At 47.7% G+C, this 27,262-nt stretch overlaps 1 protein-coding gene across 2 annotated transcripts in view; it reads right to left on the bottom strand.

Annotated features, from left to right (window-relative positions):
• BRPF3 (bromodomain and PHD finger containing, 3) overlaps positions 1 to 23,764 on the bottom strand; it is a 29,737-nt gene extending 5,973 nt beyond the window's left edge. Inside the window, exons 1-10 of one of the 2 annotated variants that reach the window (XM_004673423.2) lie at positions 22,293 to 23,764; positions 19,274 to 19,430; positions 16,848 to 16,979; positions 15,018 to 15,146; positions 14,421 to 14,733; positions 13,399 to 13,701; positions 11,454 to 11,960; positions 8,544 to 8,637; positions 5,068 to 5,165; positions 1,897 to 1,994 (exon numbers count right to left, since the gene is read on the bottom strand). In XM_004673423.2, coding sequence (XP_004673480.1) covers positions 1,897 to 1,994; positions 5,068 to 5,165; positions 8,544 to 8,637; positions 11,454 to 11,960; positions 13,399 to 13,701; positions 14,421 to 14,733; positions 15,018 to 15,146; positions 16,848 to 16,979; positions 19,274 to 19,430; positions 22,293 to 23,743 — 3,282 coding nt within the window. In that variant the 5' untranslated portion in view covers positions 23,744 to 23,764. The remainder of the gene's footprint in view (positions 1 to 1,896; positions 1,995 to 5,067; positions 5,166 to 8,543; positions 8,638 to 11,453; positions 11,961 to 13,398; positions 13,702 to 14,420; positions 14,734 to 15,017; positions 15,147 to 16,847; positions 16,980 to 19,273; positions 19,431 to 22,292) is intronic. The other variant, XM_012724370.1, reaches the window with a different exon arrangement.
• Between the last annotated feature and the right edge of the window lie 3,498 nt (positions 23,765 to 27,262).

The raw sequence follows: 27,262 nt of genomic DNA, 5'->3' as shown, positions 1-27,262 counted from the left end.
CTCTCGTGAATCCTCTCACCCCCATGCCTCTGGCTTGTACTCCAGCTCCTCCAGCTCTGTATGCATTATGCATAAATAAATAAATCTTTTAATTACAAAAAAAAAAAGAGAGAGAGAGTTTAAAAAAATCAAAGCTAAGACCTGCAAGCCTCAGTCACTTCCTCGGTGCCAGCCCAGGCAGGCAGGAGTCTCACTGACTGACCGGCAGTGGAGCCTGATGACGGCCCTGCAGCCAGCACCTGCTGGGTCACAGCACAGATTTCCACACTGGCTGAGGAAGGAGTGAAGCTGGCTGAACAGAAAGGCTCTGGCAAGCTACAGCATTCTTCATCAGTCCAGAAAGGATTAAGAGTCCCTGCCTGCCTAACCTGAAAGGCTGCCAGCAGACTTGGAAGAACCAGACATGGAGGAAAGGGAAGAAGCCAGGGCTGTGTACATGCATATGGTTAATGGGGCAGTTCTCAAATGTGGTCACTTATCACCCAGAAGCCTTGAAAACATATTCATGCCTCGCTCTGGCCACAGTAAGTCTGATGGGGACTCAGTATCTATATTTCCCCAGATGCTCCTGACATGTCCCAAAGGTTTGAATCAGCATCTTCCAAGACCAGATGGACATTACCTTCCCAATACAGAAAGAGCTCTAAGAAATGACCCTCAAGAGGATAAAAACAGAATTCTTAGCTACTACTACTACTACTACTATTACTACTACTATGGAAAAATGGAAATTTTAGCTACTATGGGTGGAAGTATAAACTGGAACTAAGTTTCCAAAGCGCAACTTAGTGATTTGTGTCAGAATTTTGCAAAGCCTTTGCCCCAAGAATGGACTCCTAGAATTCACGGTCAAGAAATAATCATGGATGTGCACAGAGGTAATGCTACCATGTTGACTACTGGCTGTTTAATTATATGAGAGAAACCATCCGGTATTTTTCCTTTTCTTTCTGGTTTATTTCACTAAGCATGATCTTTTCCAGTTCCATCCAGGCTGCTGCAAAAGACATGTGTTTATCTTTTTTGGTTGCTGAGTAATATTCTATTGTGTATATGTACCATATCTTTTTAGTCCAGTCATCCATTTTTGGGCATTTGTCTTTCCAATTGTGAATAATGGCTGTTTAATTATAATGAAAATTTCAGGACAACCAATTAGAGAATGGTAAAAATAAGGTAGATATAAGCAGGTGGACACAACTCAGTCATTAAAGTAATGTTGAAGAATGTTTAATGGCATTCAACATGCATGTTCATGGTACGCTGTTATGTGAAAGGAAAGTTAAGAGTGTTGTCTCATGTCTATGCACATCTCTGCATTAAACAAACAAACAAACAAGCTGAGTAGATATACACCAAGAGGTTATCTCTGAATAGACTAGATGGGACTGTGGGTGATCCTGAACACAGGTTTTGACACCAGACTTTTTGAAAAGCCCTGGGTTCCAATTCCAACCCTGTCGCTTACAGCTAGATGCCATGGGTAACAGTCTTACTTTTCTTCCCTACAAAATGAGAATAACCACACCTTCCTTAGTATTTAAAGAATGTAGGAGGACAGATGTTTAATAAAACGTCTAAGCCTTATTTGCAGTGTTTAGAATTCTCTGCAAAGAGTACATAGCACTTGCATGCATAAGCAAATAAATAAATGCTATTAGATGCCTAAGAGCTGTGGTCTCTGTCTACAGTCTTTAGCCTATTGGAAGTACCCCAAAGCTGGGAATCTTGCTAGTCTGACCCACCCAGGCTAGCTTGAAACCTCCCTCCCTTTTGTAGTCAAAGGCACCAGGACCCCCACCACACTCTGCTGGCTTGATCCAATCAGATAAGCCCCCGAGGCAAGGCAGGGTCAAAACCGCCCAGAGAGAGGAGGGTGGCGTCTGGGGCACTCACCAAGGCAGGGTAGGAAGGATAGCCTCGGCACTTGGCCCACACCAGCTCCAGGGGCTCCAGGTCTCCGCGGTCTTCAAAGGGCATCAGGAGGCTTCTGCCTGGGGGTGGGGGAGGGGAGGAGACAGTGCCCAAAGGGGACTTGGAATGGTGCCCAGAAGGCCTGCCTGTGGCCTCCATTTAACTGGGGCAGCCCAGGACTGAGTCAGCAACATCCCCTCCACCCTTCTTCTTCCCTGCCCTTTCCTTAGAAGTTCTTAGGCTAGATCAGAGGTTGGCAAACTTGTTCTATAAAGGGCCAAATAGCAAATACTTTAGGTTTTATAAGCCACATGGTCTCTGTTGCAACAAGTGCTGTGCATTGGTATCTGGAGAGAATTGGTTTGAAGACCCTACCAGACACCAAATTTTGCCATGATTAAGTACTTTATACCAAATGGCACAGTATTTGCATATAACATCCTATACGTTCTCCTGGATGATTCAAATAATCTCTCTACATCTATATATATTACAACCCTAACATAATACAAATGCTATGTAAGTACTTTCACGTACTCTATTGTTTAGAGAATACTGACAAGAAAAAAGCTTTGCTCACGTGCGGTACATGTTCAAGTTCAGACCTACCAACAGACTTTACACTGTTGTATAAGGTTGGCTGCATCCAGATGCAGACCCGCTGAGACAGAAGGCCAGCTGTACTCAAGTCTGCTGCTGTAGCATGAAAGCAGCCATAGATAACCCATAAATGAATAATCATGTTGTGTCCCAATACAACTATATTTTTAGACACGAAAATTTGAATCGCACAGAACTTTCATGTGAGAAGTTTCACATAAAATATAGCTCTTTTGGTTTTATTTTTATCATTTGAAAATTTAAACACCATTCTTAGCTTATGGGCCCTACAAAAAGTCAACGGGCTAGAGTTTGCCGACCTCTGGACTAGAACCCTAAAATGGTGTTCCTTGGAAAAGTGTACTGCACCGTCGGCAGGGCTTCATGGAGAAGGACCTTAACCCAACCTGGCCAAGCCACAGCCTACTCTCCGGGCCTCCCTGCGCAGGGAAACCTCACGATGGAGGCTTCAGGGGGAAAGATGTCTGGGAAGAACATCCCAGTGAAACCACTAGCTAAATAAAGTATTTCCTGACAGGACCACACCGGGTCATCAGGTTCCTCGATGCACAGCACTCAGCAGAGCCAAGCAGGTCTGCAGGTTCCTCACAAGCCTGCTCTCTGTCAGAACCTTACACTATATGTCCCACTGGAGGCAGGCACTTCTCCTTTCAGCTTATTCTGTTCTGCACCCAGTGTATAGGTGCACACAGGTATAGGTGCTTCATAAATGCTTCTGAGCATACAGGAACACCTGCCTTTTCTTCCTGTCTATAAACTGGGAATGGGGACATGATCACTCAGTCGAGGAAAATGGCCCAGATCTGAGAGTAGAAGTCATGTTTCTAAGGTAACATTACTACTCTCATTTATAATTAAAAAAAAAAAAACTAAATTAATAATGAGGTATTGTTTTATGCCTATTAAGTTGTTAGTGGTAACAATAAAAAGGGGAAAAAAATCCAATACCAAAGAGGCAGGCAGTGGAGGACTAAGGTTGAGGAAATTACAGATCAGTCCTAGCCTTTCAGAATATAATTTGGCAGTATGTCTCAAGAGCCATAAAGCAATGTATGAACCATCTACTCTAGTAAATTCCTTCCGTGGGAATTTATTCTATTAAAAATAACTTTAATGTCTAATGGCAGAATGATTAAGTAAATCATAATACATTGATTAGAAGATATATTGTTCCAGTAACATAAGCTATATAAAGGTCATATGTCAACATGAAAAAAATGTATGAGAACACGGAATAAAGGAGAATATGAAAGTGCAAGTGTTTTGGATTAGAGTATTGTTAAAATGTGCCTGAAATAAACAAAAGGCATATACAGAGAAATGAAGACAGCTGTGTTAACGTGACGGGACAGTGGGCGGTCAATTCCCTTTAGCATAATTCTAGTGAGTGCATGGTTTTAAAGATAAGGGGAAAATGTACTGGCACAAAGAATGTGTCCCGATCTGCTTCTGGCTGTGTGCAAGATGTTGTGCAGACTCACCTAGACATGAAGCCCACACCCTGGGCACTGATCGTCAGATAGTAATGAAACACACATTCGTGAACACACATCCAACAAAGAAACTGCTGTTAAGGGGAAATAACACAACTGAACAAGGTGAAGGGGGGAAGAGGCGCCCTAAGCCTATGAAGCGTGTGTGAGCTGGAAGCGCCAAAGATGGGGCATCCAGAGTGCACACCCGCCTAGGGGGCTCCACACAGGGCTGGCAGCGAACAGCCTGCTCTGCACCGGCTCCACCTCACACCTCCCGTCTTTCCCTTGACCCAGGGAGGCAAGATCCACGTCAATCTACCATCTGGATCGGATGTGGCAGAACATCTCATGAGGAGAAGGCTGAAAGCACTGGGCTGCGTGACATGACGGGGTTATGTGGGAGCTTCTGTGCTACAGGCCATCACTGCCTGTTCCGGTGAGGGCAGACTGGCAGTCAAAATCTATCAACATACACACTTCCTTCAATACAACAACCCCACCTCTGTACTCCCCACGGACACAAAGTGATCTCGGTACCGGGTTGCTCAGTGCAATCTGATTATAACAAATAAATGAAAACAATCTAAGCACCCATCTGCAGTGGGCTGGCTAAGTAAATGATGCTACTCCTATGGAATGCATGGGGCACCACAACCAACCAAGCACAGATGCTCTCCACGACCTATTAATATAACTGAAAAATGGCACGGTTTAGAGGAGGGCAAATCTTAGACTTCACTGCTCATTCTCGTCAATATACACACGAATTTTAGCTTGTGTATGTTGGATTACATCTGGAACGACACAAAAGAAACAGCTAGTCATGGCTGTTCCATGGAGCCAAGTGCTGGCTTTCCATTATTGTATTTTTTGACCTTTGTTACCGTGGGCATGCGTTATCTATTCAAATTTCAGATGTATTTTTTAAAAGTATGAATGGCATGGGAGCGTCTTTTCCCTGCCCAAGAGATGGAGCAGCTCAGGGGCTGGCTTTGGAAGGCCTCGTCACACCCCCACTCTCCTGCCTTCCCAGATCCACCAGCACACCCCTTCTCACCTGAGCTGTTGTAGTCAGAATCTCCATTCACACCTTCCAGGAAGGGCACTCGAGACAAAGCTGGCTTCCCACGGCTACGTTTAGGAGGTGTCAGACCACTGCATACAGAACAGGGCAGGAAGAGAGGGGCAAAATGAGCAACTTCAGTGACTTCACGCCTAGGCCTGCTCTCCCATACCTGACAGTAGCAGAGCTGCTAATGTCCTTTAAGAAGGATGGTTCCTCGTTTCCCCCTAAGAAGTCATACTGACCACAAAGTTGCTACGAGGCTTTGAGAAACCATTTCACCCACATGGCAGGACTGAATCTGGAAGCAGCACTCTGTCTTCCCTGAGCCCTTGGGACTCAGCCCCAGCACTCTTCAGTCCTTCCAGAGTCTGAGATGTACGGCCATGAGGTGGTGTGCTAGCTAACATCTGCCCAGAATTCTGCTCCGTGGTTCACACTGCTGCTTCTTCGGAAACCAATTTATTTTTGAAGTACAAAAATCTTGCCTCTTTCCCAATTTTTCTATAAAGAACTTGTCTTATTTCTTTAATTAGAAAAGACATTTTTACACTTAAAAAAAAACCCACTTCTCACTTCCACTTTGTGTGTGAAGTTTTTCTTAGACAGAGATGGATTTTTTTTTTTTTTAAGTAACAAACAGAACAATGTTTTTATAAGGCTACTGCAGGGAAGTAAAACAAATATATATGAGACAAGAACTAGATAGTAATAAGCACAATAAACAAGATAGTAACACCAGAGTAACGGTCTAACGGGACCTGGTTCAGGCATCGGTATTTTTAAACAGCTCCTAATACAATTCTAATCTACAGTCATAGATGGGAATGGGAGCCCTCTAAGCATGAACAATGTGGTTGGGTGCTCTTTTCATCCAAGTTTTGAAGTATCACTGCTATGTAATTTTTTCAAGTAAAAAAAAAAATGCTTAAAAGGCAGCTCAGCAATCTGCAATAAAGCAAAAAATGCTTAAGAAGCTCTTGGTGGGGTTAAGAAGCCAGGGTCAGGGCTGGCTGGAGAGCAGGGGGCTCTGTTTTACTGAATCACAGCTGACTGTACCATGTTGCTGTACAGATAACGTGGCACAACCAGAACCCAAAGAAAATGAATCATAGCCCTTCAGTATCCAGTAGATTGGTAACTTTCTTCTAGTCAAAATTAGGATTTATGTGGGAAAGTACAAATAACACCCACTTATATCCTTATATTTAAGATTCAATTCCCACTTACCCCACTAAAATCTGTTATGTGGCCTTGAGACTCTGAGGCTGTTTACAAAAGGTGCTAATATTTTTACAAGGAAAACCTCTCAAAATTTATACCAGGGATCTGGAAAAACAGTTTCAAGTATTAGAGAAAAGGGCACAGCTGGCTAACAATCTCTGAAGCCAGAATACCTGGGTTCAGAACCTGGCTCTTCCACCCATTAGTTCATTCTGTGACTCTGAGCAAGTCCCTTTACGCCTTGAGTATGTGTCCCTCCCCATGGTGGGTGTGTAGACTCAATGGACCAGAGGCAGAAAACAGTCAGTACAGCACGTACCAAGGACTCAGTAAACGACAACTGCATATTCACTGTTATTATATGAAGGGCAGTTAATTTTAATGTTCCACTTTAAAAATTACAAGCTAGTGTTGTATTATCAAATGAAGAGCTGAATATAACACCAAAACTGTCTGTGCATCCCTGTTTCGGAGAAAAAAGCGTGGCTGATATGATCATGGCTTGTATTTCAGTCCTCTTCCTAGATACCCCGGCCAATATACACTTCTTTTGATTTCATCTCTAGCCTCTAGAAGACAAGCTCCATGAGAACAGGCCCCTGAAGAGTGCCTGACTCAGAGAAGGTGCTCGATAATTAATGACTGACTGACCCACAATCCTAAACGGCTCAGAAAAATCATCTGAAGACGTCAGTCAAGGGGCAGGTGCAGAGGGGCCAGAACTCATGATCAGACTTTCTTTCAAGGTTCTTTTTAACTCCTGGATTACAATTCCAGTCCAATTAATATCTGTATGTACTTAAACCACTGCAGTGTAGGAGGAAAAAATGCAAAAGGAAAAGCAAAACAAAACCTATAGTCCGAACCCCTGAAACTCCCATTTTAAATCCTGGATTTCTGCTAAGAACCACCAAATTGAAGAGGAGATGCCCTCAAGGGTACTGTTCCAACATCGAGCAGGGCCCAGAGAAACCAGTGCCACTGGACTAGAATTCTGCAGGGAGGTAAACAAAGAGCCTGAGTCGGAAGTTACCCAGTACCTGGTCTGTCCTGTTTCCGATGGCTCATAGCCTTAAGGGCATTCTTTATGGAAGAAAATGCCCAACACACCTTCCCCCTTTATTCAGGAGCAGGAAGGGGTAGCTGGTAGTCCCATTCGCAAAAAACTGGGTTTCCTGGCACCCTACCTTTGAAAAAAGCCAGGAACCCTGACCCAGGACCATGTGGAAGCACCTTCTAAGATTCTAAAGGCTTCTTTTCCCTGCCTGCTCGTTTCCTGGCCAGACTCCTGCTCTCTCTAGAGACAGCAGCATTGAGGGAGAAAGCAAGGCAGTGCTGAGGCAGAGTAGGGAGGAAGGGCTCCAAAGAACCACTGACAGCTGTTCTCTGGAGGGACTAAAGAGCAGTGGTGACCTCCTGCAGCTCCTGCAGCCAGAGCAGAGTGAGAAGTTAACAGAGCACACACCCCACCTACCTTGCAAGTGCTTCAGATAGTCTTTGGTGCTGCCTGACACTTTTCTCCTCTCTTCTGAACCCTGCAGCCATCCAGCAGTCATGTGGAAGGACCAAGAGGTCACTCTGAAGCTTAAGTTTTTTCCCTATGTGAAAATGGGCCTCCCATTTCCAAAAGTCCCATACTCCCTGGAGTCTTACAGAAATCAGAGCAGGGATTCCACAGACTCTTGGACTCAGAAGGAAGGTCTAAGGCTCTGATTTCAGAAATCCTGCCTTCGAGTAAAAGAATGGGAAAAGAAAAGCCTCCCTTTTCAGCTCAAGGATGAGGAGCTGGTGTCTTTTTATATGAATAAAAGGCTATTTTGTCTTTTATTACTTCTTCATTTCTCATACCTACTCCACACCTGTAAAAAGACCATTGCTAAGAGATGCCAAAAGGCCAGGGTGAAACCAAGCCTGTAACAAGCTGGGTTACCTAAGTGCGCTGGGGGGCTGGCTCACATGTTAACTTCACCAGGCCAGAGACCTGGCTGTCCCTCCCTCAGGGACCAAATTCAGCTCCACAAACCCTGGGAAGCATTAGCACCGCTCCTGGCCTTCCGGTCAGAGCAGACCTGACAGTCAAGGTCACACAGTTTCCTAGGCGCCACCAGAGTTACAGGCCAGAGCCTCAGGAGGTAAGTGTGGGGGAAGAAAATAAAAACCAAGATAAGCAGAAGAGGCTCAATCCGTAGCTGAACTGAAAATACAGATAGAGCTGCCAACAAAACTTTGGGGATAAGTGTTCTTACCTGCAAGCTTCAAATGCCAGGCCACCACTGAGACCCAAACTACATTCCGAGTCAGACCCGCTTTCTGTGTGTTTTCCAAAGCCATTGGTCACTCCTGCCAAGGACACACAGAGTGAGTCTGATGTAGAAACCTTCCTCTACCTATGCTGCACTGACGCAGCCCGCCGCCCCACCTCAGTGAGGTGGTGTGCCCCTTGGGGGAGAAGGCTAGTCTTTTCCTGGTGGGAAGTGGGTCTTGGGTATTGAGAGAAAATGTGGTAATGGTATGGGGAAAATCCTATTGGCTACGGCAGTGAACAGATAATGCACTCCCCCCCCCCCCCCCCGCCAACCCCTTGGTATGACATTAAGGAAAACACAACACAGAGTTACTGACATTTAGCAGGAAGGGAAATACTAAGACTTCTCTAGTACCACCAGCTCTCAAGTGTCTGAATCTGCTTCTAATTTCAAGTCTCAATTATCAGGGAGTCTCCTCTGCGCCTTGGGGAGCCCACCCACCTTGCCTCTTCAGATAAACACTCACAACCCAATCTATCACACTGCCAGCAACAGCTAGCTTCATTCTTTTAAGATGGTGTCAGGGGAGGTTGGGGCAGGATAAAGGCCATGTCAACCACACCCTGAGATAATCTAGCAGGGCTGGTCAGAACTGAGAATTAGGGGCACGGGGGAGGAGGTTGGGGAGGACTCAGTAGAACTGAAGCCCTCAAGACTACCCTGGGGTGAGAGTCAAAATTCCCAGGATTCTAGACTGGACTCTGATATACAAGCCCCTTTTGCTCTGTACACGCTGGCTTCTCATTTTGTGAGGGGAAGACAATACCTTCTCACTTGTGGAAGACACTATTAAGTATGAATGAGAGAAGGTCTATTTACAGCAGAAAGCCCTTCAGAGGCAAACGAAGGCTGTCTGGTCACCCTAGGAACATGATTCTAAATTGCTGTGAAGGTTCAACTCTCCTTTCCACCAATCCAATTCTTTACTACAATCCAGAGTCATGGAAGCCTGAGCATTAAGCCAATAACTCTAAGTCATAGACACCTTGGCCAGAAAACTATGAGGCAAGTCACACCTGTAAGAGCACTGATCCAAGACAAGATACCTGCTGACCTGGTTGTGCATCGAACATGACCTCAACTTTAACTGCCAGTGCCAGCTGTGCCTCGGGTGCCTCATCTGTAAAGTATCAATATCTGTTTTTGTGAGCTTCTTTAAGGCTGTGTGGTGTCACAGAGCTGGCACGCTGTGGGGAGGAACAGATTCTAGCAGTATCTTTAAGCAATAGGCTCTCAGGCTAGATGAGGCCTATTTCCTGATTGCAGGATTTTTCATTTTCAGTAGAGTGTTCTCAATACTGCTTTGACTGTGCCTGATATAGGTCACAGATGACAAGAACTGTTACCATCTATTGCTCTGTGTCAAATGCTTAGAGCCTCACAGGTAGGTATCACTAGGCCCATTATTAGGAATTGGTAACCAGGATCAGAGAGGTTAACTAATTTGCCCACAATACACAGCTGGTAGAGGAAAGGATTTGAACTCAAGTTTGCCTGACTAGGTCTTTTGATTGTATATACCAACCTACTGCCCAAATACAGTGAAGCTTGGACCAGATGGGAAGAGAAGGCACTCCTGGAAACAAAGTGTTAGGCAGAAAGAGAGAAAAGCAAGTGCTGGACAGGGAGTCCAAAGTCACTACATAAAAGGCCAAGAGAGGAAAACGAGGAGCAAAAGCCAAGAGGCCCCTCCCTGCCGAGCAAGCTGGTCTTCCTTATCTCACCAAGATTAAACTATTATGTCTGCCAGTGGAGGCCCTGTACTCCCAAGTCCATCCAGCCTTGGCTCCAGATACTCCAGAAAGCCCCTCTTCAAACTGCCCCTCACAGGGACTGTCCTTGTTCCCACACGGGGCCTGGGCCGTTCAACCCAACTACTCCTTTCTAGTCTGCCTTCATCCCTAGGGCCAGGGAGACACTGTCTCCTCAAAAGGCTTTCCTAGCTCCAGCTCGTCGGCCCTTACCACCACCAACACTGCTGTCACAGTGTCCTGACCCAGAGCCACAGGCGATGTAGCACTGTGACATCTCTGCACCTTGGGAGACCAACTAGTCACCCCACTGGACTATGAGCTCTTCCCCAGCTGGAACTGCATCTGATTTGTTACCTAATAGTGACCAGCTGGTGCTGGACAACAGCACCAAGAACAGCACCAAGTTGACTAAACCCCAACTACCTAGCTCAGGGCCTCATTTATCACCTCCTGTGTCCCTCAGACATGCTAGCACAGTCCCACCCCAAGGCCTGGGCACGTGTCTATCCTCTTCCTGCAAACAAACAAATAGCTCCTATCTTCAACTTCTTCAGATCTTTACTCAAATATCACCTCCTCAGAGGTCCTTCCTGGCCTTCCTTCTCTATTCACATCCCAGTACCCCCTCATCCCTTCTCTACTGGATCTTTCTCCACAGCCTCCAATGCAAGAAACATTTTACTTATTATACTCATTTGCTTTTAGTATACCTCCCCTATAAGAGACAAGACTTAAGTCTGTTTTGTTCATTGATTTTCCTCTCCCAGGGCCTAAAATAAATGCCATATATATAAATGAAGAAGTTAACTAAAGTGAAGGTTCGGGACCATTTATCATATACAGCTTTACATTCTCCTCAGGACCAAAGAAAGCCCTAGAAACAAGCGGTTGTCTCAAAACACTTGTTCAAAGCCTATTTTCCCCAGGCTACACCACTCAGTGTGCCAGACCCAACTGTGAGCTATGGAATCCTTAACCTAGTATTGGTTATCCACAGGGTCCATTAGGGAGGTGGCCCACTGCGGGAGATGCTGGCTGGTACAGCAAAGCAAGAAAGCAGATGAGAAGTAGCAAAAGAAGCCACAGGTAGGGTCACCTGTCTCTTCCTCCTGCTCGGGAGACCTCTCCCCTTCACTCTCACTACAGCTCCTGCTCCTCGGCCGCTTCCTGGAATGCCGTTCCTCCTCGATGCTGGCGGGGGAGGCAGGCGAGCCCGTGGCACTGTGGTCCTCGCCGTTCTCCAGGGCTCCATCTGGGCTCCTCTGTAGCTTGACCCCATTCTTGGCCTTCTTGAAGAGGACTGAGGTGCGGCGGCCCACACCACTGAGTGGGGCGCCAGTGGGAGTATCGGAGGCCACGAGGGACAGTCTGTTGATGCCATTATCACTTAGCAGGCACTGCAAGGGCTCACTCCCTAGCTGCATCGGTGACTTTTCCGAAAGGTCATCTTCTTCTGCCTTTCTGGGCTTGAGGAATCGGCTTGGAGGTTTGCTATCATCGATGGGTTTCAGAGTGGGGGGGTCTGGAGGGGATTCTTGCTCAGACAAGGAAGGTGCGGGTCCAGTGGGCTCAAGGGTTGGTGGGGCAGGCAGTTTGGATTCATCTGTTAATGAAAAAGACAACCTGCTTCAACATTTTAGAAAAATGTCTTCCCCTGTCAGCCAGATATTGACTCTAATACCAGCAACTAAAAAGCAGGGGCCTCAAAAGCATCCTAGGTATTGGGTCTGAGGCAAAGAGTATAGAACTCAGTTTTATCAATGCTGGTTTCTTCGCCCCCCCAGGTCTAGTGAAACCAAATCTCTAAAGATGAGGGAGGTTCTTTTGAGAAAATGAAACATTTACCAGATTAAGTCTTATAAAGTAAGGGTTACAAACCATTGACCTTGAAAAAGTCAACTCTGCCTGCTTAATCAAAAATTAGGTTAAGTCTCAGCTTTGTAGATTAGGTCTACAATTCTCAATGGACACAAGTGTTTTCCCATCTGTCAATGTATTTGTTTCTTATCACCCAAATAAAGCAAATATAGGACAAAGAAAGAACAAGTTTACAAGAATGGGGTTGGGGAGGAGGAGACCAAATAAATTAAATCATTGGTTCTCAAACACGTCAGTTCACTGTAGTCTTAAAACTTAAATATTGAGACTTCAAGTGACCATCCAAAAATGGCCTCAGCCAAATCTCTGAGCGGTCAGGCCTGGGAATTTGGCCTAAACCCTGTGAGTGAAGCCGTTGCAGGTGCTGAACTGCCAAAGCCCCGGAGTGAGAACCAGGCATGTGAGGAGTCAGGGACTCAAACGCTCGTAACGCCACATGTGACCTCTGACCTCTGTCCTCTGCTGGCCTAAGTAAAATGGGCCACTCTCTGCAATCTGGGCCCCTAACCTACAGACAGACTTCCAAGCTTCTGAACTGTGTGAAGGACAGGTACTTCCAAGCCAAAACTCAGATACCAGGGCAGGTCTGAGAGAGAAGTCTGTCCTCAGTGAAGGAGGGAGAAGACAAGCAGCTCAAGCCATGAGGCTCCGGGGAGTCTGGGAATCACCTCCTCAGAGTAGGGGATCTGTGCACTTACCCAGCTCAGGAGCCAAGAGCCTTCCGCTTTTACCCCCCCCCCCAAGCACCACCACCCCCTCCCGCCCTTACCACAACTCTCTCTACATGACGGTATAAAGTTAGTGCATGTTTAACTGGCGTGTGTAAATGGTCACATGAGATAAAAATATTTAAGTACTTTCATACTAGCTAAGAAACAGCTGCTGGGCCCCAGCCAACACCTGGGATGGCCAGACAGTCTACATTTACCTCTGAAAGGGCCCTGCTATAAACAGTCAACATTCACTTTCACAAATTCTGTTCTCTACAGATTGTCAAATATTTTGAAAATCATCTCTAGATATGCATGGAACTGTTACTTATGTGCAAGGGTCATACCTGTCCTCAGGGAGGGATGTTCCCTTTATGGGAAATTTCAGCTTAGTCCTTATACCCTTATCTTACTCTCACCCCGCCTCACCCCCTGCCCACCCGTGACTCTCACCTCTGTCCCCATCGTCTTCTGGCTCCTCCTGCGGGGCCTGCTCCAGCACAGCCACATCCCCCTGGGACCCTGCTGGTAAGTCCCCATTGTACACAGTCTTGTTGAGTGATGGCAGCGGTGGTGGTGGTGGCTGTGCCAGCTTCTGTCGAAGGGCATTGATCTCCCGGCGCAGCAGGCGGACACGGCGGGTCCGGGCCCCGCTAGACCGCATGGCACTCACCAGGTCCAGTTTCTCCAGCAGCTCCTTCAGCTGCACCTCTGGGGACAAATGGGCCCGGTTCTCTGGGATGAGGATGTTGTCCACTGCCAGGGAGAAGGGAGGACAGAAGGGGCTGAAGGGACTGCTCAGCCCAAGGCAAGGCAAAAGGGGCCAGATCCTTCGGATGCAAAATATTTTCCTGGAATGCCTGGGCCAGTGGCTTCCAGCAGCATCACTGCGGGGCCCTGACCCTGGCAACACCACTGCCTGGAGGGCAGCCACAGGGGCATGGTCAGAGCTTGGGAAACAGCTGCAGGAAGCAGTTCACAGTCGTGATGACTGGCTCTGCGGAGCAGATACGAGGCAGCTTGGCAATCCCCTGGCCTGAGTGACTATGTAGCTGCTGCCACCGAGCAGCAGAAGGCAGAGGCAGTGAGAATACAGGGCTCAAAGGCAATTCTGGCTTTTCGGGTCCTCTATCTGCACTCTTCTGAATGAGCCGGTCATAACCCAGCCTTGCACTCCACTGCCCCTTGCTCCAATGCCACGGACAGGGGATCCGAGAGAGGAAGACCCTCGGTAAGACTATGGCTTTTAAAACGAACACCTAGTGCCTGCCTACCAATTCCTACTATGTACGAGTACTCAATAAAGTCGTTAAACGTTAACTCTTGGAACTATTCCAGACACAAGCAGGTATATAACAGCCTGCTCCCAAAGTGTACTCTGTTGCCCCAAGGCCCACCCTGACCCTGGATTCTCTGGGCTCTGTTCCTATACCTCCATCTGGCCCCTTGCCTCCCCTCCCATCCAGGCTTCTCACCGTCTTCCCAGGAGAAGCGGTAAAAGTCCTCCAATTTGGGAGACTCGGGCAGGTGGGTGCCCCTCTCTGGGTCATAGCCGATGTTCTCTGCCTGCCGCCGGGCATGCCGAAGAATGGCCCCCCCTAGGTCCCGCAGGCGGACAGCTGCTCGGTGGAAAATTGTGTCTTTAGCATTATACTTCATGCAGTTGGTAACTATAAGGTTAAAGTCCTCCTCAAACTCCTCCAAGGTGCGGTACAGGTGGGATTCCAGCTTCTGCCTCATAGTAGAAAAATCCATTGGCTTGGATATGAATTCCAGGTAATCTGGAACCTAAACATATAAAACCTGTACAATTACAATAACCATTTACTAGCCAAACAGGCACACCCTTCACCGGTACTGTTGCTGCCCCTGGTTGCTGGTTTGGCCATAAGGGGCTCACTCAAGAGTCCCAGGGCCTTCGCCCACCCCCGGCCTGCAGACCCCTTAGATGGACAAATCTTATCATTCCTAGGTTTGTGTATCCTGTGGCTCAAGCCCATCCTGGCCTACTCAGCTCTGTTTTCAGTTTGGGAGGGGCTCACTGGCCAGAAGTTGGGGGCGGAGGGACTTGCCTCACTCAGGTTGACAGGTTCGGCAAAGATGTGCGCAGGGTCCTTTTCTTGCAGCAAGTCCAATGTTGTCCTCAGCAGAACATTGAATGGCATCAGCTCCAGCTCCATGGCAGCCTGCTGGACCTTGACCTGTGGGTGACCCAGGAGAGATCAGGACATTCCCCACAAAGAGTTACCGCTTTCAGTCCTTACTAAATACCAAGCATTTTATGTAATAGAGATGAGTAGGTAAGGTTGATAGAGATGAGAGATTTTTATAAAGTGGAAACTGAGGCAAAGAGATGCTGAATAACTGACCCAAGATAATATAGCAAATAAAGCACAGAGCTGGGGTTCAGTCCCAGGATTCTGGTTACTCAGTGCTCCCATATACTTGTCGCACTGCCTCTGTATATTACCTCAATGATTATAATAACCAAGAAAGAGAAAATGTTACTATCCCCATTTTAGAAATGAAATCTGAGATTTCAAGTGACACGATTCAAAGCGAGGTCAAGGGTTAGCTTAAGGAACACACAGATGATACCATGTACCTTGGCTAGACTTCCTACCTAGTGCTGAAACTGCTCTCACTGGCCCTTGGGGTGCCTGTGTCAGCCTGGCATGGGCAAGGTCTCCAGGCTCACCCTCACAGGCAGGCCTACTGTGATGTAACCAGGACGTAGGCTCATATACTCATAGCAGTCTGCTCCACAAATGTTGTTTTCTATGTGTACCCTAGAGTCAAGAGGCTAAGACATGGGTTAGAATATGGAAAGTTTCTGCCTCCTGGTTACATCCAAACAGGTGTGCCTGCTTTCTTTTCTCTTTCACTTCCCTGAATCAAAGACAAAAAGAAAGGTCTAACCGGGACCAGGCCTGGGACGATGACACCCAATCTATATGCATGGAGAAGGCCCTGAGACGTCCTCTATGGTCACCCAAGCTTAGCATAGCAAGAGTTGCCCAGCTCAAAGGTAGAAACTCAAGCTCCAGACTTGCTAGCTAAGAGTCTGTGCTGGGGGTGAACAGTCATGTGGAGTCTGGAGAAAGTAAGAAAGCTCTTTAACCCAGGCCAGTGAAGGATGTGAGTTAACAGTCGCTATTCCTTGACGAGAGACAACAATATTGGCTTATCATCCATCCAGCAGCATTTGCTCTCTGCCATGTGCAGAGTGCTATCATAAACATTCCAAGTAAGTAGCAACAATAACAAAAGATTAATGATAATACTAGCTGATACTGCTACAGCCCCTACTATGTGTCAAGACTAACTCATCGACTCTTCACAACATGAGCTAGGTTCTCATTACCCCCATTTCACAATAGCAGAACCTGTGGTATAGGGCAATTAAGCAACTTATTCAAGGTCACATAAACAGTAAGTGGCAAGAGTGAGAATTTAAACTAGAAGTCTAGTACCATAACTCATATTTCTAGCCTCTCTGCTGTATTACCTCAACATTCCCTATGTTCAGGAGCTTAAAATCTTCTTGAACACAGATAAGAAAATTTACATGATTCAAGACCTGAAGTGTTTAAAGGACAAGTGAAAATCCTCCAAAGTTCCCAGGACAGCTTTCAGAACGGCCTGTGTTTTGTAAATTACTCAAGGTCAGACTCCCCCTGAGATTTCCTCAATCAGAAACTCCAGACATGGATCCACTCAGTAACCTTATGCTGAGGATGCTAATGAGCCCCAAAGGTTCACGACATGACACCCCATGCAGAGGAGGCAGACCTTGAGCCCTCAGCACGGGCAGGAATGGGAGGGAGAAAGCTGACACCTGGCAGGGACTCCCAGGTCCCCCAGGAGAAAAAGATCTTAAGAGCCCTGGGGTTCCTCCCTACCTGTTCCCTCTTGAGTTTCTCTCTCTTCCGAATCAGCTCAATCAGCAGCCGTGCCCGCTCCAGGTCATGCCGGAGCTTCTGCCAATATTTCAGCTCTTCCTTCACCGCGCTCGTCTTCTCATCCTGCTCTCGCTGCAGAAGGGAAAGGAAAGGAAAAGAGAAGCAGGGAGCCTCCTGCTTCTTTCCCTGCTCAGCTTCACAGGACCTTGGCAGGTGAGGGCCCATCCCCTGCCTTGACCGGAGTCCCCCAAAGCCCTTCCTTCCAGCCGCCCACCAACCCATGCCGCCCTCCCCCCGCTTTATGACAATGTCACTTCACTGCAGCACAACCACCACTGCTGGGGTGCGGCCTGGAACTGCTTCTCCTACACTGGGGACACCAGAGAGCAGCTGTGCCCCTCAGGGCTGGAAAGAATTTCAGAAGGAAACTAACAGACACCTCAGGGGTGGAAAGAATTTCACCCTCCCGTTTCAACTTGGCTAGAAGACAAAGTGGTGTTTTTTACAAACTGGTACTAACGGACCAGAAAATAATTCGGCAAAGCACCATTACCAACACTAAAAACATGACCTCTATGCCTAGAGTAGGCTACAGTATAGCTGGGGGAGAGAAAAGGCCTAGGGTTTGATATGCAAAGGCATAGTAGTATAAAAACAAAATCTGATTGTACAAACTGAATATAAACTACTGAGACTATAAAACAAGAGGACCTGAGTGGGCCAAAGTTAGAACATGAAAGGTGTCCTGGGGGAAGCAATCTTACTGGGGCTTCACAGGGAGTGGTGGGCATGGATGAACAAGGTGGTGAGGCCTCTTGTAGAGCCAAAAGTTCCACCAAGCAGAAGTGTAGACAGAGAATGAATGATTCTTTGGTTGATGAGAAAAATATGCTCACCGGAGCAGAGAAGTCAGAGAATCGCAAAGGCCCAGGAAGACCCAGGATCCAGTTGCTAAGAAGTCTCAAAAGCCAGGCAAAAGAGCCTGGAAATGGCCTTCCCAAGTAGGGGAGCACAGATTCTGGGAAAGAAGTGACGGACTAGAAGATGATGTATGAATAAGCTGCCACCAGCTGTAGAGCAAAGACAAAATCAGAATCCCGAGAGACCATCCAGAAAGCTATTACTGAAATTAAGGGGATGGGTGAGCAGGGAGGCTGCAGAATGGAAACAGGAGGCAGCTGACTGATAAAACCCCAAACAGCTTACAAACTACTCACTGCGGTCCATCACAGAGGGAATCAAAGTGGGGACATCTAGGATGAGGAGGGAAAAGGTTCCATGACAATGATGGGCAAGTACGTTTACTGAGGGGAAGATGATGAATTTGGTTTCCAGTATCTTTGGTAACAGAAAACAACATCCACACAGATGTCTGCATTTCCTCTGCCTCAGATGGGGACAAGCAGAGAAACGGGAATTGCTACCATACAAGTTCGAGTCTGCAACTAGAAGTAGACAAGCTCTCCAAACAAAGAGGCAGGGAATCAAGTCCCAGGAATGTTAAAATCAAGAAGTAAGAAGCAGGATCTGCATGAGATACAAAGTAGGTGCTGGGAGCAGAAATTATATCAAAGAGAGGCTCTCTCAGATGAGGTGATCTGTGACATCAAATGCAGCCCAAGTCTGCCTGGTGAGAATCAGAGGAAAGACTTGCTGGGCTATGAGAGGGTCACGGACGTTTTAGCGAAGGTGTCACGGGAGCAGGTGGCACATTTTGAGGCGGACTGGATATTGATCTGTGCTTCAGAGACCCGAGTTACAAAATGCAAAAGTGAAATCAAACAGAACGCCAAGGCACGGAAGTGACATAAAGGCTTGCTTCATCTCTGGAGTAGTGATGTGGGACTATTTAGAGACAGAAGTAATGGAACAAGTAAACGAGGGAGAGAGAATTGAAGATGTTTGCAAAAAGGTCTCTCAGGAAGTCACCACCATCTCAGAAAATACTAAGTGTGAAGCAAGTCCAGTTGTTAATGGCTACAGGTCACCCCAACTGGGCAGGCTGTATGCTACAACTGAGGTGGAAATATGTGTATTTACTACAAATCAATTGTTGGCAGAGGGCAGTGTAGTGTGTTGAGCCAATACGTGTTTTCCTAATTCATACAATGTGGCTGCCCTGGCTCTTACTCAGCTCCCTTCTTCCTCTCCACCACGTCTATAGGGCTTTCCCCACACAGATGGAGAGCCGGGCTTGCGCTCCACTCTCCCCTCGCATCTGCTCCAAAGCCAAGTCTCTCCCACCAGAGATGCTCTGGCACAAAGGGTTGCACGGTGCTGGAGGTGTTCTTGGGATAGATGCCCTAGAAAGGTGACTGGCTGTGGGCAAAGGCGTCAGGGAGGGTACCCCAACCAACACTCTCCACCGCCCTCCTCTGTCTGCCTGGTGCTCAGCCAGCATGCCTTCAAATCACCACTTCACCTACCTGCTCGGCATTTCTTTGGGACTGCAGGTGGGAGTGCAGGCGCCTGATGAGGGGGACGCCATTCCGTGCCTGCCGCTTCAACAGCCAGTAGTTGTGAAGCCGCTGCATGAACTGGTTTTTCCTCTGAAAGGAGAGACCACTACAGATCTTGTTCAACCTTGAGTAGAGGCACAAGGATTGAAAGACAGGGTCAGTGGGCGGCACAGATCACAGGCTGTGCATCCTATCTAGACCCTGGTTCATTTCTGAACCTAACAGAAGAACAAAGAACAAAGTGGCTAAATGCTTCTTCACCTCAGAGAAAGGCTGGAAAAGGATAGCAAAGTTAAGCAGCTCGGACTCAGATTCAGCATGAGTTTTTTTACTTGATTTCCCATCTCCTGCCTTGTAGCCCTCATCCTCCAAAAGAACCCTCTCCCAGAAACTCTGTACCCTGTATGACTGTGGACTCCTGAGAAATAGGCCTGAGCTCCACACCCTACCCTTGTCTTGATAAAGGTAGCAAAAAGGAACAGGAACTTGAGTAAGCTATGGGCAATATGGCATAACTTCCTGCCGCCTGAGGATGAAGGTCCCACCAGAGCAGGGAGTAGTCCACAGCCAAACCAGAAGGACAGCCAGCAGGAATACAACAGGTTACTACTTTTGAGTTCAAATGCAACCTCTTGGAGTCCCTTGGCTTCTTATTTTTCATTCAAATCTCGGTAGCCTAAAATGTCTATATTGCCTCAAAAAAAAAAAAAAAAAGTTTCTAAAGATGTAGGAGAATGGAGACTCTGAATACTTAGCTGATACGTAGTCTTAGTAATCTCAAGGTTGAAGCCAATACCATGGGGGGCAGGGGGAAAGAAAGGGTAAGAAGAGAATTAATAAAATCTCTATTCTAATGCCCACACTGCAAGGCGACGAACATTCCCAAGTTACAAAAGATGGAAAGGCAGTTTAGGAATAGAGGTTGAGTTAACTGTCAAAGTCAGCTAAGAAGATGGTGGAGGTGGGTGGGATTCGAATGCATGATCTCTCATCTCTACCATGCTGCGCCCTCAGACTGGTTATCCACAAGGTAAGCGAGGCCCCAGTGCTCCTGTGTGTGGCCTCCGTTTTTACTCTTCACCTCACTCCAGTGAGAACAAGATAAAAGTAGCTGAACGAGAAAGTAGAACTACGAAGACTGGGCATGTTGACCTGGACATTGCTCACCTAGGCCTTGCTCCTTCCCATAGTCAGACATTCCTGCCCCGAAGCCAAGCTTACAAAATCAAAGCCTAGGCCTTTCCCCAAAGGATAGGTCCCCCACCAATGCCCATGCCAAGCATTCCTGCCCAGACGCAGGCAGCCCCCTCCCTCTACAACTGTGTGACCATGGAGGGACCAACAGCATTTATGCAGGTACGGAAAAGAATAACAATAAAACAGCAGCAGCAGCAGTAGCCACCATTTATTGAGCGCTTACTATTTACCAGGCACTGTGCTAAGTGCTTTAATTCCATTACCTCATTTACTCCCCTCAACCCGTCTGGTAGGTTCATTTACAAATAAGATAAAGCTTAAAGAAGGGAAGTGACTTGCCAAAGGTCACACAGGTAGTGAAGACAGAGGCAGGATCCAGTGGCAGATCTGTCTGGGTCTCAGACAGCATGTTAAATTGGCTCCTGCACAAGGCATCTATAAGGACAGATGTAACCACCAAAAAGTCTAGCCATGGGGAATAAACAACCTACAGACGGGGTCTGAACATCAATCCACTCACTTCAGGGAAGGTAGCCTAGAACAATTCTGGCTAGAAGACGTTTTTCCAGTAGACTGCATTTAACTCAGGACCATGGCTCCCAGGAAGAAGCTCGCCCTCCTGATCTTCTCTGCTCAGTGTCTCCTTCACAACCTGAGGAATCTAGTTACCTATCCCCCTCACAAGACATACTACCCACTAGTCTCTAGTACTCTTTTCCCTCTATCCTCCTCATAAAGAGAAACGGGCAGCAGGAACAGGACCTAGAGGCATCATAAGCCCCAGATGTGGTCCCAGACCTGTCACTTTTGACTTGCTCCTAAGCCCTTAGAACAGGACTTGGCATATAGTAAGTGCTCAATAAACATTTTGTTTAATAAATAAAGGAGTGAAAAACTTTACCTCCCGTGGTCGCGGTTTCTTCATCTGGGGGTGTGGGAGAAGGTGCAAGGACTACATTAGATGAATAATCTCCAAGATTCCTTCTTGTTCTAACACTGTATGCTTCTTAATGAACATAACTCTTAAGCTAAATCTCTGTTGAACAGTCTTCCCTGACTCCTGCTTCTCTGACAACTTCCATCCCTCCAACAGTTCCAACTACCTTTCTGATGGCTTAAAACAGGTACAGTGATTCCTCAGTCTCGGTGGGAGTCAGAGTGGCTTAGTTACAAATGTGAACTGAGTGAGCCTCTTTCAGCAAGTCGAAAAGCTTCTCAGGAGGAGGAAAAGCTTGTCTTTCCCATACCACAACACCTTTACATAAATCCCCATTATCCCCAGAACAGTGCTTTTTGGACGGTTTCTTGGAGTTTCAAGGAGTTTGGGCACCAACTCCTTGATACTGTGATTCTCACTGGAAGTAGTATGGGGCTTGGAGATATGTGTGGGAACGTATGAGGTTGTTGCAGAGACCAGGCAATAAGGGACAGGGATATATGACTGGCTCTTACAAAGTCCAGGGGCACTACGCATTAAGAGACATGGGGCAGGCCTAACAGAGACGTATCCTATCCCTGCTGAAAAATACTGCCTTGGACATCCTGTCACCTGGGTTTCTAAGCAGCTTAAGTGTTTATCTCACCTTGAACCAAACGAAATACATTGCACTGAAGGCACAATCAAACCATAAACCAGGCCAGGCAAGCCCAGTACAGAGGAGAAGTCTAAATTTGAGGGCACAGAAGACAACAGACATTCGCTAACCATGACTGGGGAAGAAGGCCTGGCGCAGGGCCAACTCCAGCCCAAGAAGCTGTGTCCCTGGGGAGCCCTTCTGGTCAGGCTCACCTGTAAGAAGGAATCTGTGGGACAGTGACCATAGGGACAGTGAAGGGTGTGTCTCGGCCCAGTTCCTCCGGCTCCTTCTTGATCTTTTGCTTCAAAGTCACCTTGTTCTTCTTGGATACTCCCTTATGCAGACCACCTGACCCGCCCTGGGCTTCATCTTCATCCTCCTCTTCCACCTCTTCCTTCTCTTCCTCCTCCCCACAACCTTCCTTCAGTCCTTCCTCATCTCCAGCCTCACTCAGGCTTCTGGGGGAGTCACCCTTCCGCCGAGCAGGGGCAGCACTGGGTGGCGAGTGGGCCTCACAATAGGCAGTCTTGCGCACTGTGAAGATGGTGCCGTTGAGGCTGGTCTCACGCATGGGCTCGATTTTCATGAAGAGGCCAGCCCGCTGTGCACATGTTACGTGGAAAGCCGTGTAGCAGTTCACCTTATGGCACTGGATGGCTGCACCCAGTCCCTTCTGCTTGCAGATATAGCAGGTTAGTTTCCAGCGGGCAGGTGGGATGTTGTCAATGCCCTCAATGGGCTCCAGGAACACGGTGTTAGCGAAGCAAACTTCAGGGATCCAGATGGCACACACCACATGGGCCCAGTGCCCATCACTGGTCTGTTTGAATGCACCACCCTTGTTGGGACAAAGGACACAATCCACAGGCCGGGAGGGAGACTGCAGGCAGCAGCGGCACAGCCACTGACCCTCAGGGATGTAGGGGACACCGTAGCACTCCTGGTGAACAGCCAGGTTGCAGATGTCGCAGAAAAGAATGACATTGCTGTTGTGGCATTCATCGTCCAGACACACGCAACAGAAGGCATCTTCATCAATGAGTGACTGCTGGGCCCCACTGCTACGACTCTCCAAGTATGACTCCTTCTCCAGTCTGTCCACCAGCAGCTCAAAAGTGTCTGCCGACACCAAGCTGTGCCCATCTACCCGCCGCTTCTCATTAACCATATCCAGCCAGGCCAGGTCTTCCTCGTCCATGTCATACTCTACCTCTGCATCCAGGTCTTCAGGTGGCTTCTCAATGTAGCGGTAGTAGGCAGCAGGCAGCGGAGGGGCTTCTGGCTGGCTGCCTGAGTCCACCATGCGGAAGCTGGGCTGTGGGAGGTGGAAGGAAGTGCCGGATGCATGCTTGGAGCAGGAGTCCTTCTTCTTGCCCTTGCACGAGGGCTTTTTGGACTTGACGGGGAACTGCGGCTGCTCGCTGTTTTCCTTGTTACTGTTGCATTCGGTGATATCCTGTGCCGTCAGCTCATCCTCTGTGATGATCTTCAGCGGGTCGTAGATGCTGATACGATGCAGGCGTCCATCAATGTCCACCTCCACGATCCGTTGGGCCTGGGCGTATGTCAGGGTCTCCCGGGTGGGTGAGCACTTCAGACTGTATGGGGATGGGGAACGCCGGCTCTCGGCATTCTGCCGCGACTTCTGGCGCGGCTTCCTCATGGCACCTGGGAACCAAGGGGACAGGCCTAAGGAGAGAAGGCCAAGAGACCATGAGTTAGATGTTCAGGCATGCATGCATTTAGCCACCCTTCCATCTGACTGAACGACCACTGAGAGGACTGGCTGTTCCCCGGGGCTGCACTTCTTGCCCTTCAGATTCCAAGTGGCTGACTCCTTAATCTTCTTTTAAGTCTTCCCACAAATCTTCTCAAGATTCTTGACCATTCTACCTACAACTGCAAGTCCCTTCCCCCCACCAGTATTTTCCTTTTGCTTTATTTTTCACTGTAACATGTACCATCTTTTACTGTGCTATATAATTTACCTAGTTATCATGTATAGTCACGCACGGCTTAACAATGGGGACACATTCCGAGAAATGTGACAAATGATGTTATCAAGAGACACAGTAAATATGTATGAGGCTGCTACCAGCATGAAGAAACTATGATTCTGGGTAATGAGAGTGTTGCTAAGCAATCAGAATTTGGGGACCAGTGTATGTACATACAGCCCTGCACTAAGAGGCACATCAGTGTACGGCACATGACTGTGTTGTTTGTTTCCTTTCACTAGAGTATACGCTCCATGAGGAAAGGAATTTTTGCCAGTCCTATATTCAATGCTGTATTCCCTGGCTCCTAATGAGAGGAGAAATCAGACTCTCGTGATTCTTGCCCTCAAAGAGCTGACTGATAAGAAAAGAGAGGATTATAATTTGACATGGGGAGAGAATTAACATTCTCATGATGTACATGAAGCTGCATGACAGCTAACTATGAAAAAGGAGGTGACTAAGGCTTCAATAAAGGAAATAAGAATAGCATCTCAAGCTCTGTTCATGAACAGTGGCCCCCATCAAATGTTCAAAAATTCATAGATCTAACCTACACTCCGATGTTTATTGATGCTTTATTTACAATAAGAAAGACATGGAATCAACACAAATGCCCAAAACAAAAGTAGATGACTGGATTAAAAAAATGTGGTACATATACACAGTGGAATATTACTCAGCAATCAAAAAAGAGAAACACATGTCTTTTGCAGCAACATGGATGGAGCTGGAAGGGATCATGCTTAGTGAAATAGGCCAGAAAGAAAAAGAAAAATACTGGATGGTCTCACTCTTAGCAGGAGTATTGAGGGCCGGGGGCAGGGGAGGGGGATGATAATGAACAACTATATACCAGAGACATTTTACAGGGGTGACATGGGAATGGTATCAAAATGGTAGGAGGAGGGAAGTGCACAGGACTATAGTGATGGCACATGGGTGATTTGGTGATGGGAAGCCCATGGGGACTACAACTGAGATGGAAAAATACACAAAATGATGTAAAAATAAACTATTAGATTATTTTTTAAAAATATATAGGTCTGGCACCCTTTTCCCATCATGTCACCAGGCTCTGAACCTCCGTGCCCCCATACTCTAACCATGTCTAGAAATGTCTATGATGAGCGGTCTAAGGACTTAAATAAACAGTATGCAGGGTTTTCTCTGCAAAAGACAACATGGCTAGCTCATCTGAAGCAGAAACCCTGGAAGCTCTGGGAGTGGGCCATATCAGCGGAGACTCTCAGAGGACCTAAGGGCAAGGTGACGGGGCAATCTCCCCTGGTAAACTCTCAGTTCACTATTATTTAGAAGTCCCTCACTCCACAAATACTTACATCCAGTCCTAACCTTGTACAGCAAAGAGAAAATTCTAAAGTTTCCTACACCATTCTCTGGATGGAGGGAACTGTGACAAGCTCAAAAGGAAAAATGGTAAACGGTCACTGAGGACATCATGGCCAGGAAAAAACTTTTGGGGGTATGGTGTCCTCAGTGATGGGCAGGGGACTTGGGAAGGGTATGCAGGGAGAAGATCTCAAAGAGAAAAACAGAATTGGACACATTGGTTGCAGGATCTATGATCCTTATAAAGTGGAGAGGGCAATGATAATTTGGTAATTTTTACAAATTACAAAGCTCTTTTACTTTCAATACTTCACAACTTGTTGAGAAAAATAGGTAGTATCATAGGCTCCATTTTACAGGTGAAGAAACAGAAGTTCAGGAAGGTATCCCTCAATGCAAAGCTAGTAAGTGACAAAGTCCACAGTTCAAAACCAGAGCTTCTAAATGGGCGACACTCATCTCACTAAGAAGTAAGAACACCAGAGATGCCTCATCTGGCAGCAAAACAAGCTCGAGGCAATCTAGGTTCTTATCTTCATCCCCAGGGACCTGGCGGAAGTCATTTAATGTTTCCATATTCTATGAGTAACAGGAAGTTGGTCTACTTTTTAAAAGTGTAGCCATTTGTTAACAAGGTGTAATTAACAACCTTATTTAAGAGTTTGCCAAAGTAAGACGGAAACAAACAAAAGCAGCACATACACCCCATTGGAAGCTAAAGAAAACAGCATCCTCCAGCAGAGCAGTCAGGATTCTGAGGCTCCTGAACCCCACAAGGTCTCACAACTGCCAACTACCTGGGGGGCAGCGCGGGCCGGATCAACCTTCTTTATTATCCCCACTCCTTCAAGGGCATGGAGACGCTAGCCGGGTGTGAGCATTTACCTCAAAGCTAACTATAAACAGTTTTGCGGGTGCCTCGCCTTTGGTGAGTATTTTCTCCTACCTGCCACCTGCTCAGGTAACCCTCAAACTAGGCTCTTCAGTCCTACCCTCCAAAAATTCCCAAGCAGAGATAGGGGAGGAGATGCCCCCTACACCTTCCCCACCCACCCACAAACTCCAGAGAGTAAGGAGCTAATTCAGGGAAAAATAAATTTCGCCCACAAGACGCTTACAGTCTAGATTTTTGGCGGGAGTTTCTCTTCCCACACGGCCCTTTCCACAAACACCTCCAAATCTCTCCAGCACCCCCTGAGGTCTTCTAGCACTCCGTGGACCCCCACTCGCCCGCCCCACCGAGATCCCCTAAGAATGAGGGGATGCTGCAATTTGACTGTACCCCGCTGCACCGCACACCAGATACTCAGGAGACAAGGGGGGACCCCAACCAAGGCTTCTGCCCCTTTAAAGGGGCGCCTCTTCCAGAAGAATCTCGACCCTTCGGAAGGAGAAACGAAGGAAATAACATCTCCCCAGAGGGGAGGGGGCGAGCGAGCCAGAGACCGACTGACGCGGAGTCCGATCCTCAGACACAGAAAGCGGGCGCCAGAGAACGAGCGGGGAAGAGGCGAGCACCCATTGGCCGCTGCACTTGCCCGTCAGGAGGAACCGGGGGCCCTAGGGACGCTCAGGGGGTGGAACTCGCCTCCGGCCTGGCCAATTGGAAAGCGTGGCGGGGGCGGGGCTCGGCGGCTCGGCTTCCAGGGCCGGGGGGAGACAAGATGGCGGCTGCGGGAGGGGGTCCTCGCTTTTCAGCTCCCCCCCTCGCCCGCCTTCTCCTTCCCCGCCGCCGCCCTAGCTCCAGGGGAGAGCGTTCGCGCCGCCACCGCCCGATCGGGAAGCCCCCTCGCTTTCTTCCCCCCACCTCCCGCGCAGTCCCCTGGTCCCCG

Source organism: Condylura cristata, unplaced genomic scaffold (genome assembly GCF_000260355.1).
Source record: "Condylura cristata isolate star-nosed mole 26May11 unplaced genomic scaffold, ConCri1.0 scaffold00001, whole genome shotgun sequence".
NCBI classification, from domain to species: Eukaryota; Metazoa; Chordata; class Mammalia; order Eulipotyphla; family Talpidae; genus Condylura; species Condylura cristata.
The sequence above is the reverse complement of the archived record's forward strand: the minus strand, read 5'-3'. Positions and strand labels throughout refer to the sequence as shown.